The sequence below is a fragment of the Belonocnema kinseyi genome, chromosome 9 (assembly GCF_010883055.1).
Source record: "Belonocnema kinseyi isolate 2016_QV_RU_SX_M_011 chromosome 9, B_treatae_v1, whole genome shotgun sequence".
In the NCBI taxonomy this organism is placed as follows: domain Eukaryota; kingdom Metazoa; phylum Arthropoda; class Insecta; order Hymenoptera; family Cynipidae; genus Belonocnema; species Belonocnema kinseyi.
In genome coordinates, this window is record NC_046665.1 from 110,923,238 (window position 1) to 110,936,670 (window position 13,433).

The following is a 13,433-nucleotide window of genomic DNA, read 5'->3' on the forward strand; positions in this document are numbered from 1 at the left end:
TGTTTAAATCTTCTCAAATCTGTTGCAACATTTTGAAATAGTTTTGAAATATATATTTGAAATCGTTTAAAATTTTTTTAATTCTTGTAATCTTTTAAAACCTTTTTGATTTTTTTATGAAATCTTTGCGAAATATTTCTAAAATTTTTGAAATTGTTCGAGATCTTTATGAAATATTCGAAATATTTGGGAGATTTTTGTGTAATCTTCTTCAAAGCTTTTTAAATGCGTGTGAAATTTGTTTCATAAAATTTTTTTCAAAATAGGTGAAAAAGGTGACCAATTTCCAAAGTAGCTAATAAATTTCAAAATAGGTCAGAAAGGTGAATAGGTGACAACCTGTGATGACTGTGACTACTGGCTGTCAGGAAAAAAAATATAGACCTCATTTTTTGTACAGATTATGGTGAAAATGTCAGAGGAAAAAAATTCTAAAAAATGGGACAAAAATAATGTCGCAGATAAATGTTTTGCCTATACTGATGCAGAGTTTTGAAATTTTAAGTCGAATAGAATTATTTCTTGACGAGTGAACAGTTAAAAAGTACTGTTATCTGTAACGATCATTTAAAAATACTCAACTTTAAATGGCTGTTATTAGTCCCTGAAAAAAAATTTACAGAAGAATATCAATTTCATTTATCCTTTCTGCGCATAAAGGTAAATTTTAGAATCAGAAATAATCATTTATTATTAAGTCAATAACAAAAGAGTAGTGAGTTGTCATTTCCGAAAATAAGGAACAAGAGCGGAGATTTCTAGACTAGGTCATCGTTCTTTAGAGAATATTATAAAAATAGGACAAAGAAAACAAACAAAAAGTATCCTCATCCCATAAATGTTTAAAACCAGATTCAGAATCTTGCCAAATTTTTTTTTATTCCACGAGCAGACTGTAAACAATCTATTCGAGAGCTTGTTTTCAAGTGCAGGTTCACTTTCATTCATCGCTTCAGAGCCGCTTCCTTTTTTCTTTGAGGGTGACGAATCAATTTGATCTACAAATAGAAAAGCGTGCCAGGGCAAAAATCTAAGTTGAATTGATTATGGGATTTATTTTGCCACATATTGTCAATTTTTCATTACCAGGATTTTTGGTACAAAATTTGGATTTGAAAAAAATTAATAGCTCAAAATTTGAAAGCTTTTGAATTTTGGATGATGCGCAATTAGAGGCTTTTCATGTTTATACATTTTGATTTTGTCGGATTAAATTGTAGTAGCGTTTAAAATTAAACAATAACATTCCGAAATTAAAAAATTAAGGTTTACAAATGAGAGAATATTTTAATTTTTAATGTCTCAACATTTGAAGGCTTTCAAATTGGTGAGAATATCAATCCGGATGCTACTCATTTTATTAAATTATATATTTATATTGATCTTAATTGCGATAACAATTTTAATAAAATTTTTAAATTATTAATTTAGAGATTAGCAACTTCGAATTAGGAGTTTAAATGCATTTCAAGTCTTCACAGTTGAACATTTGAAATTTTTATGTTTCTAATTTTGAAAGAAAAACTAAAATTTGAGAAATTAAAAAATTGGACGCTTATTATTAAATGCAACTGAAGTTCCGAACGTTCAAATGAACGAAATATTTTCCCCATTTCATTTTGGCCATAAATATTGTTCCACCTTTAATTTAAAATGAAGTCCTTAAAATGTTAAAGTTTTCAAAATTAGAGGATAATTAAATTTTTTATATCTAAAATTTGGAGGCTTTTGAATTTTTTATAATGTACTTACATTCAGAGCCTTTTTATATTTATAGATATCAATAACATTTCGTAACTAAAATGTTTCAGAGTCACAAATTTAATTTGACAGCTTCTTCATCTAAAGCCTTCAGTCTTTTTATTTTTATAAATTTTTAATTTGTAGGATCCATCATTTGAAGTAGCATGCAAATTTGAACAATAACATTCCGAAATTCAACAATTTTGAGATTTACAATTTTCATTAACAGATTCTACATTTCGAGCCTTCAGAGGTTATTCATTTTTATCAATTTTAAATTTGCCTTTGCATTTAAGCAATAACATTCCAAAACTCTAAAATTTTGAGACATACAAATTTAGTTTAACAGCTTCTTCATTTAAAGCCTACAGTCTTTTTATATTTATACATTTTTAATTTGCAGGATCCTTAATTTGTAGTAGCGTTAGAATTTCAACAATAACATTCCGAAATTCAAAAATGTTGAGATTTACAAATTTCATGTAACATATTCTACATTTAGAGCCTTCAAAGTCTTTTCATTTTTGTTAAGTTTAAATTTGTAGGCTCCTCAATTTTTAGTAGCGCTCAAATTTAAAGAATTACATTCCGAAATTCAATTTTTTTTAGATTTACAAAATTTCATAACAGATTCTACATCAGGAGCCTTCAGTCTTTTCATTTTTATAAATTTTTAATTTGCAGGATCCTTAATTTGTAGTGGCATTAAAATTTGAATAACATTCCGAAACTCAATAATTTTTAGATTTACAAATTTCATTTAACCCTTTCTACACTTGGAGACTTGAAATTATTAGGTTTCCACTTTCGAAAAACTTTAAATTTTATGAATTTAACAATAGGTAACTTATCATTTTGAATGCCTCATTTTCAGTCTCAAAAATTTTAATCTTCCTTTAAATTTGAAAATCTTTGCAGTTTTTCGGTTTGAGAAATTAAGAGATTCTTGATGTTGAATGGGCCTAAAATATTTTAAATTAAAATGATTTCCAATTTGCACTATCAAATTAAAAGAATAGAAACAAAATTTTTCCGCTTTTGATTATGAAATAATTAACAAAATAATTAAAAACTTGAAGTATTCTGTACCAATGTTTAAAAAAACTTTATTTAAAAATATTTTTGTAAATCTTACTGCAGTTCATCGTCCTTTTTTTAGTACATGCCCCAGTGGAATTAGAAATATCGAATATATTAAAGTTTCCCGCTACTCTAAAGTCAAATTCTTTGCGAAGAAAAGTTCGAAGGACCTTGTGAGCACGTCGCTTCTACGTGAATGTATTCTCCAGTCGTTACGCCGTTAATTCACGTTAATATGAACCTACTTTTTTTTCGATTTGAAACCTCTAATTTAAAAATGATCCCATGTTTAATGCCTCCATTAAAAAGTCCCAATTTTTAACACACCTTCGTCAAATTTTAAATTACGGAAATAAATTTAATATCGTCAATCATCCAATCCTTTAACAATATTTCTGAATGTTTTGGAAAAACAAATCGAACTAATTTAAATAAATTTCAATCGTAAAATTAAACTAACCAAAATAATATTATCGAAAGTAGAAAGCACAATTTATTGTACATCTAAAATTACTCAAATCATGACATTAATTAATTTTCCAGACGAATTAGTGACAACCTAAATCCACATGATGTATGAAGCCATTAAAAAATGAATTTTATAATTTACATTTTTAAATGGCTCATCCTGGAATTCAATTTCTCACATTATGTTTTCCATGTTGAAATTGTTGTATGTTAAGAAAGAATATAAAAGAGTAATTTTTCAAAGTGTTTTGAAGCTTCCATAATGACAAATTATTGTTTCACGACTGTATCATTTACAACGCATTAGTCGTTGAATAAATTCCATAACAATAGATTAAGATTAACGTCACGAGATCTGATTTGCCATCATCGTTTATCGGAAGCCAAATTCCTTTTCGTCCTATACCATTAATTATCTGTCCAATAATAAATTCCATTGAACAAATTGGAGTTTAATTATTAAATTGTGGATCTATTATTAAATTTATAAATTGTCCATCAACAAAGTACACATACTCTCGATTACTTTCTTAAAATATGCTCAGTCATTATTTTGAAATAACTAGAAAACCAACACGCGCGCGATTATTTTATTTTCTCACGAGGAAGAATGACCAGAATCCGATTATTATTTTAAGTTAAATTCTCACACAACTTTACTATAAAAAGAAAAGAACAAAACGATTAAAAAAGTTGTTTCAAAAGAGAAGAAAGCAAACACTTGATGATGAATTTCTGATTGTTGGAAATCTCTAATCCAATAATAATGAAGAAATCAGATTACTTTTGTTTAAAAACAAAAGATCCATTTTATTTTAAAAGGTATCTGCTGGCATATGAAAACGTAAATTTGATAACTTTATAATTATCGCCAAATGAGATGAATTTTCAAGTAAAAAAAAAGAATTCTCAACCAAAGAAGAATTTTCAGACGATAAAGAAAAAAAAATGCATCCAAATTTTGGAATTTTCCAGCTAAAAAGACGAGCTTTCTACAAAAAAGTTTCAACTGGCAAATAATTGAAATTTCAAGCAGAAAGTTGAAATTCAAAGAAGATTAATTTTCTACCGAAAAGGTAAATTCTCAACAAAATACATCAACTTCAAACGAAATAGTTTCATTTTCAACCAGAAGATTGTTTTTCTAACAAAAAGACGAATTTTCTAGAGAATAAATTTGTTAACGAAAAGTTGAATATTCGATAAATTAAATAAATGATCAACCAAATAGTTCAACTTTAAAACTAAAATAGATCAATTTTAACAAACAAAAATGCAATAGTTAAATTTTTATTACAAAAAATTTAAAAAAAACAACTAATTTTAACAGAATAGTTGAATCTCAACTCGAAAATATTAATTTTCGATTAAAAATAAAGAATTTTCAATCAATTATGAAGCAAATAGTTGCATTTTAAAATAAAAAAGATCAATATTTAACCACAAATACAATAGTTAAATTTGTATTACAAAAAATTAATTAAAAAAATATGATCGAACAAATTTTTTTACTAAATTAAATTTTCCAGTCAATAAAACGAATTTTCAACCAAAAAACATAAATTTTCAACCAAATCGTTAAATATTCAGCATAAAAACTAAGTTTCAACGAACAACAAAAAAAAACGAATTTTTTAACCCAAAAAGATAAATTTTCATCAAAAAACTTAATAGTTAATATTTCAACTAAAAAATATTTTTATTTTAAAACAAAAACCGTTTAATTTTCAACCAAACAGTTGCACTTTAAACCAGCACATGAATACATAAATTATCAACCAGTTAAATTTTAAACCCAGAAGATTAATTTTATACAAAAAAAAGATGAATTTGTAAGAAAATACATTAATTTCCAACCAAATATTTAAAGTTTCAACTAAAAAAGATCAATTTTCTACCAAAAATGAAATAGTTAAATTTCCAGTTGAAAAACTTAATTTTCAATAAAAAATTTAATGCGTAAATATTACAACCAAAAAAATCAAAAAGATTAAGTAAATTAGACACGTCCTATAACTTTAAAAAAGACCAACAAAACACGCGTTTATCAAATTTAAAAAAACCTGTTTTTATTCCCTCTGTTTGGTTTACCAATACACAAATCAAACATTTTTTCCCCCTTAAAAATCACGACACAAAGAATCGGTGACTGTAAATCTATTTAAAATTCGGCTCCCATCTGGAAGACGTTCTCAAAACCAAACCACCTGAGGAAACGAATTGTATCTCGTCCAACGTATGATTTTTTTGTAATTTGGAACACTTATAGTTTTATTATTCTTTTTTTTTTTTAATTGATTAAGACCTAAATTATCTAATCAACAATTAACAAATTTTGTGGCCATAAATAGTATTCGAATCTTTAATGAGGTATTAAATTATGTGTATAAAAAGCCCACGTTAGTTTATTTTGAAAGATTTCGAACCCTTCTATTTGAAATACAGGGATCGCACTCTGTCGAGATAGCAAAAATAGTGTTTATAGCTCTGTTTATAGTGGCACAGATTTTGAAAAACAGTAGGAAAATAGTAGCACGAAATTTCGAAAAAATTCTGTTTCAATAGTGACTTCAGTTTCCTTCTTTCTAAAATCCAATCATATGAATTTGCAAATTATATTTGCCGAAATATTGGCACAAATTAAATTAATCTAAAGCTAAACAGTAAAAGTACAAGTTTTAAAAAATAAACAACAAACGAAAGCATTCAAAGTGGAACTCTTGAATTTTTAACTTTTAAAATTGTCAGAATTATATTATTCAGTTATTGTAGGCCATTAAATATTTTAAATTTTTTCACATTAAAAGTTCTTAAATTAGAATTTAAATTATTTTCATTTTTAGTAGTTTAAGCATCCTTGAAACAATTGAACACTTATTATTTTTAGAACTAATTAGAGTAATTTTAAAAGATATTTAGAAGTTTCAAAAAGATTAAAAATTAATTTAAAACTTGAAACGATTTCAAATAATTTTAACAAAGTGTTTTTACCGACAAATTCCTGGGTCAATTGAAAATGATTCTTCATTTTGAAAAATTATTTTAACAGAATATTCTAAAACTTGATATCATTTTAAGTTTTCTAAATATCTCTGAAAATTACTCAAATTTTTCTACAAATAATACGTGTTCAATTATTATTTATACATCAAAATTCGACAATTTCGCTTACAAATTAAACATTTTATTAAGTAGAACAATAAAAATTGCAACGTTAAAATGTTATAAGCTTTTCGAAATTTTAAGCTATTATGTCAAACAATTAAGTTTTAAACTGTTTATTTTTTAATATTTGGCTTAAATTTAGTCCTCTTAAATTATAAATGAAATATCGCTAAATATTAAAGAATTATCCTTTTTCTTAATCAAACTTTTTTTAATTGAATGGGTTAAAAATTGATTAATTTAGACTGAAACAATATTTTTAATTTCATAAAAACCTTTAATTACGAGTTAATTACGAATCTGGAAATTCTTTAATTATTTTAAAAACTGTAAAAATCGAACTTGGACAGATTTTTCTTCTGAAAATTTGTAAAATTCCCGGTCAAGAAAAAAATTCACTGCCATTTCCCGGTCTCAAAAAATTCCCAGTTGTTTCGGTTTCTCCTTCCTGCGGCCACTCTGTAATTATACCAACTCATTTTTTAAGTTTTGAATTTATAAAACATTTTATTTTTTATATTTTAAATTTATTTTACAAAAGTGTTATTTTCATATTTTGTTATCATTTGATGAAATTTTATATAAAACTTCTTAATTTAACTTCTTATACTGAATTTTAATTTTTAAATTCTAGATCTTTCCAAGGTTTTCTCAAAGTTAATATAAACAAAAATTATAAACCTCACGCTGACAATTCCATTCCAGAAAAATTAGAGACTATTAGAAGGCGATAAAAATATAAAAAGCATTATCATATAAAATGAAGCTATTTAAATTCTCACTTGAAATACTTACAGATATAGAAAATGTTTGAAAATTAATTCCTATTTTACTAATTCCAATAAAATTAGTAACTTTTCTCCAAACACGATGAATTTAATTTTGAAATGTTGTTAAATCCCAGGAATTTCCAAATAATTTTAATTAATTGAACAAAATTAACTTCTAATAAAAATTGGTTAATTTAACGCAATGCCTATAGCTACAGAAAATTCCGTAACTACTTCAATTTTGAAAATACACGAAAAAGAATTTTTTTTATTGAAACGCTCAATAATGTACCAGCAAAAAATGGAAGCTTTTAACACTTTTCAATAGAATAATTAAAAATCAATAACCTTAAAATTGCACAATTTAAAACTTTTAAAAATTTAACATTTCAAAGGTTTCTGGTAAAAAAATATAAATCCAGACTACGATTTTCAATACTCGAAATTCAAGAACGAATCAATAAATTTGTAAATATACCAAAAAATATATCATTTTAGAAACAAATATTTTAATTGTAAGTCACTTTTGATTACTAATTGTTTAATTGTTATTTATAAATCGTGATTCGACATTTTTACTCACAAATTTAAATTTTTTTAATTGAATAATTAACATTGTGGCGATCAAAGTTTTAATTTAGGATTTTAATTTTAACAATTCAAGGTTGTTTGAAATAATTCAGTCTCAAAAAGTTTAGTTTTGAATATTTGATTTATAATTTCTGAATTTTCATTTATTTTCAATTAAAAGAAAATTAAAATGTAGTTTTGAAGACCTTAATAATTAAATCCCAAAAGTAATTAAAAGTGATTTTTTAAATTGAACTGCACTTCGATTATTCTGTTAGAAAATACTGTGTTTTAAATTAAAGTTCAGGATTTAAGGTTGTCGAATTGAAACATAGTTTAATTTTTAAAATTAAATTCTGTAAATGGTTTTCTTTTTAACAGATTTAGAACAATTTAAAATCATTTAAATCTTTTACTTAAAAAATTTTCGAATGTTAATTTAACTGCAAATATAAATTCATGAATGATTTTTAAAACGGAAATGTTCGATTATTACAAATGAAAGAATAGTTGATTTTACAAGACGATACTGAATCTGCTGAAATGCCGACTGAAAATTTATAAACCATTTTTAATTTTTAAATAATTTCAATAATTAACTGAATTATTAAACGCTTTTGTTCAATTTAAAATGCTATTTAAATTTTTTTTTTAGTCCAAAATATTTAATTTGATATTTTTTAATTGTAAATTTAAAATTCAGTGCTTAAACTTTGAGCGTTACAACGATTTTAATTGTTCGATTAAAAAAAATTAATTTCTAAGTGAAAGTTTTGACGTTTGATGTGTACGTACACATAATAATTGATCAATTATTAAGTTGAAACGACCTAAAATACAAATAATTTAACTTTTATTTTAAAAATGTACAGTTAAAAATGTGTTTAATCAGACAATGTTTAAATGTTCGTAACTTAAACTTGCGCTATTTTTATTTTGTCACCAGAAATCTTTGAAATGATCAATCTATAACAATTAAAATTGCCGTAAACGTTAACTTTAACTATTAGAAAATTATTATTTCTACAATACGTAATTGTAAAATATTTTACTTAAAAAATTTTCCATTTTGCGTCTTAAAGAATCTGAGGATGGAATTTTTAAGACAGTAAAAAAACCAATCATTAAACCATTCAACAATTGACGAAATGAACGATAAAAAAACCTTCATAATTGGAAATTTGAGATAAACACATCTTAAGTGAATCAACTGTAAATATAAATTCAATAATGATTTTTAAATTGAACTATTTTATATTTAAAAGTAACTTTAAATTAGTAGGTTTATTCTAAAAATATTCCACTTTTTTAGCCCATAAAAGTTTAAAGTTTTTTAATTAAAAAAAGAAAAATTTTATAATATTTAGCACTATTTGACTGTTTTGAACAGAATTAAAAATAGTACCATTTTTATTGTTTCTGTATTAAGATTTCAAATTGCAGTTTTTTTTATTGATGGTTTTTAAATTAGATAATCTAAAATTAGGCCATTAACTTCAACAAAAAAAGTACGAATTTGGAACAAAATAGTTCAATTATTAACAAAAATGCTGAACCCCCAATCAAATAAATAAATTTGTAACCAATCATTTCAAATAATTTCTAACAAACAAAAAAAAAAGATAGTCCTACCAAAGGAGATAAGATTTTTAACCAAAAAAAGTTTTTTTCAGTTAAGAAAAAGAAAAGTTGAAACCAAATTGTTGAATTTTCAAGCCACAAAGACAACTTTTCTACAAAATCGTTGAATTTTTAAGGAAACAAGATCCATTTTCAACGAAAAATGGAAGTTAAATTTTCAGTAAAAAAAAGAGGCATATCGTGTGATATGAAATATTTTAAGGGAAGTCTCAGTAAAAACAATTCACTGTCATTTCCCGGTTTAGCGGCCCCACTATTTCAATTGTTTTCCGCTAGATATCTTGTAACAATAAAGAATCGGAAACTTTTAAAAACTCGACTTCCACCTGCCATTTAAAGGATTTAATCTCCCGTCTCCGTCCCATTAATATGACAATTGACACTGCTAGTTTGCTAGAAATGAGTGACACACGACTTTCCTGGTATGTGTGCAAGACGCGTTGCGGTTGTGTCGTACGAGCACACCGGATTCTGAGATCTGAGGAAAGAAAATTGCAAATTCCGGAGAGATCGGGTGAAGAGGGTGGGTTGCTTGAGTAGGGAGGGATTGAGGTGATTGAGGATTCGAAGATGGGAGATGGCCCGGGGCTATCAACCGAAAAGGCTCGGCCGTATCCTGGCGAACTGGTTTTCGGTGGCCTCGTATGTATAATCCAAAAGTTCTCCCAATCAGCCCAATATCTCAAACTCGTCGTCGTCGTCTCGTGAAACACCATTAACTTGACTCTGAATGCACGCCTTTTAGCCAAGTTCTTCGCAGAAGTTAAGAATCGCGAAATAACTGGATAGTAAATTGGTAGGAAAATTGAACTTTTGAGTTTCGAGTACTCACCCAGAGTTCGGTTCCCCAGCTCATGGTTTCGGGACCTAGAAGACAGGCACGACACTTCCCACCCGGCACACCCGGGACACCTTCGATTGCACTCACAGGACCGAAAACGCATGTAACAATGTAAATCACTCGCAAATTTGCCGCACTTCACCAAATTTCACTCCAACTGAACATGTCTGCCGAGTAAACGTAAACGACACGAACTGCCAGACTGCCACCAACTTGCTCAACTCGCTGGAACCTGGAAATCTGCCCGGAATCATCAACTAGCGACATCTGGCCAGAAATATGACAAGTTTCTTAGATGGAGTCGGGCAGTTTACCAACAGGTAGCGCTAACTCCTTCAGTCAAAGTTCCGCGAACATTCAAATTGAATCAGTGAAAAAATCCTTTTTTAACGAATAAATTATAGGGTACTTGTTCATGGACCTCGATTTTCAAATAAAGTACCTTTTCACAGGTCTAGGTTTGACATTAACCAACAACATGATTAGAAATGAGTCCTATGTCAAATATTAATTCTACAATCAAATCATAAGCCATGGCACTTCAAAAGGCAAAGGCACCCATTTGCAGTTACTAATTAGGTATTTTCACTTTAATCAAGAGCTAACTTCACGTCATAGATTGCTGAGGGGGGAAACAAGAAGCCAAATGCATGGGATTTAGTACATTTTTGCCCTATTTTGCTAATATCTTCGTAAAAGCTAATTTTTTCTATATAAGTGTACTTGAAAAATAGTTTTTATATTTTAATTACTATTTAATGAAATAATAAAATTGTAACAATGACTATTAATTATAAATATATTACAGAAATCAAGTTTTGTTCCATACATTTGGTTCCTTATTTTCCCCTCAGCAATCTACGAAGTGAATTCAGCTGTTGATTGAAGTGAAAATGCCTAATTAGGTATTTCTACTTCAATCAACGGCTAACTTCACTTCGTAGATTGCTGAGGGGAAAACAACGGATCAAATGCATGGGATTCAGTTCATTTCTGTCCTATTTTGCTAATATCTTCGTAAAAGCTAATTTTTTCTATGTAAGTGTATTTGAAAAATAGTTTAAATTTTTTATTTACTATTTCATGAATTAATAAAATGATAATAATGATTATCAATTACAAAGATATTAAAGAAATGAAGTTTTGTTCCGTGTATTTGATACATTGTTTTCCCCCTCAGCTTTTAACAAAGTGAAGTTAGCTGATATTTGAAGTGAAAATACGTAATAGTGCTTATCATTCAAGAGCGGAAGCTTAGGCACCGCCATGACACATAGCGGGCATTTGAAAAATCAGGACATATTTTTGTTCAAATGTACATTATCGTACCCAATTTTAATGTAAAAGTGAATGAAAATGATGCGTCAGGTGCTGAATTATTGCATAAAAGGTGGGAAAAAAAATTATTTATTAGTTAAAAAGGTGTTTAAAATGCAGAAAACAATGTACCAAAGAGAAAAAGCAGCACCTTATTGACCGGTATGTGGAATGCAGGTTATGTTTACACTGCGTATAGTGTATAGTGCAGTTGAAAATGAATTGATATCTATCATTATAAGTGGTTTGTCAGTTTTGAAATTCACGCAGCCTGCAGATTACCGAAATAAATTCAAATGCGATTTTTTTAGTTCGAACATTTCTCTCTGAAAATTTGTATTATAAAAGAAATATGATTTGAAAACGGTGAAAATATTGTTTGTAATAAGTACGTGAAACTGAAAAAAATGAAAATATTTTTTTATTTATGTTTTTATACAGGACTTTTAAAACCAAGATGACCGTTTGACCGGGAATATAGGAATTTTTCGTAAAAGACGAGAAATATGTCAGTAAACCTATTTTTTGACTGGGAATTTGACAAATTTTGAGAAAAAATCCATTCAATCACTTAAAATATTACGAATTTTATATGACACGATGAGTCAATTAAGCTCAATTAAAATTGATCAGAGAGTATTATTATTATTATTATTATTATTATTATTATTATTATTATTATTATTGTTATTATCTGATGCTAGAAATTAAAGAATGTACATGCAGATTTTAATTTTCAAAATTCAGCTGTTGCAATGAGAAAACGTTAGTATTTAAAGAACTTTAAACATCTGGTTAAAACTTCATAAACTATTTGAAATGAAAATAATTTCAAATTAATAGATGAATAATTAAACGCTTTGATTCATTTTCAAATACTATTCAAATATTATTTCAGTTTAAAATATTTATTTTTTAACTCACTCTATTCATAATTTTGTGATGAACGAATGTAGCAGTTTGGTAAATTTAAGCGATATTTGTTCGTTCATATAAAATATTCAAAATCAAATAACGTGAAACTGAATTTTTTTAAATAAAGTCTTGAATCGTCGGAATTTCACCAAATTAAATTCGTGAGCTATGATTGTATTGTATTGAATGTTCATTCATAAACAACCATGGAAAAATTATTAATTCGTAGACACAACAATTTTTTATTTGCTTCATTTTTATTGTTAATAATTTTTTTGATTTTAAATTCCTTAACATTTCTTTTATGTAAGCCACCCTGAAACTTTCTAAATAAATCAACCAAGTACATTCCAAGTAGGACTTGCACCGACTGTCATTTTTACACTTTCCAAAATAGCACTTCTTGTGCGCACAATGGATTGTCTCCTTGTATATGAGATATTTCTTTTGTGGGAAGTTTTTCAACTTTCAATTGTTCGAAATAGTTTTTTTCGTCAATGTTTACTATTCCCACATACATTTCAGTGAAAAATTGTCCTGAACTTACACGGAAGTGCTATATATTTGTCGCGCTTGCGCAATGTCGTTTTCTTAAATGAAAACGCCTATCTGTAGATGAATCATGGAGTAAGGGTACCTTTTCATGGAGGCCTGTTTTGAATTAATCGTATAATTAATATTTTTCATAGGATTCATTTCTAGCTACTTTGTTGGTTTATGTTAAATTTGATTGGTTGATAACAGCCACATGCATCGCCCCCACTTTTCTGTTTTCTTACGATCCGGAGGGGAATTGTCGGTTAAACTAATCCAACAGGTGGCGCCACAAAAAGTTGGTCTGTCTTTTTCATTGAATTGCATTAAGAAAAAGCAAAAATAATTAAAAACTTGATGCTGTTTGCAAATAAGCAAAAAAAATAGAT

General features: G+C 27.2%; 1 protein-coding gene across 2 annotated transcripts in view; it reads right to left on the bottom strand.

Annotated features, from left to right (window-relative positions):
- Positions 1-10,480, bottom strand: part of LOC117180003 (formin-binding protein 1-like) — a 137,371-nt gene extending 126,891 nt beyond the window's left edge. For both annotated transcript variants that reach the window (XM_033372274.1, XM_033372273.1), the window contains exon 1: positions 10,270-10,480. In XM_033372274.1, the coding sequence (XP_033228165.1) occupies positions 10,270-10,293 (24 nt within the window). In that variant the 5' untranslated portion in view covers positions 10,294-10,480. The remainder of the gene's footprint in view (positions 1-10,269) is intronic.
- Between the last annotated feature and the right edge of the window lie 2,953 nt (positions 10,481-13,433).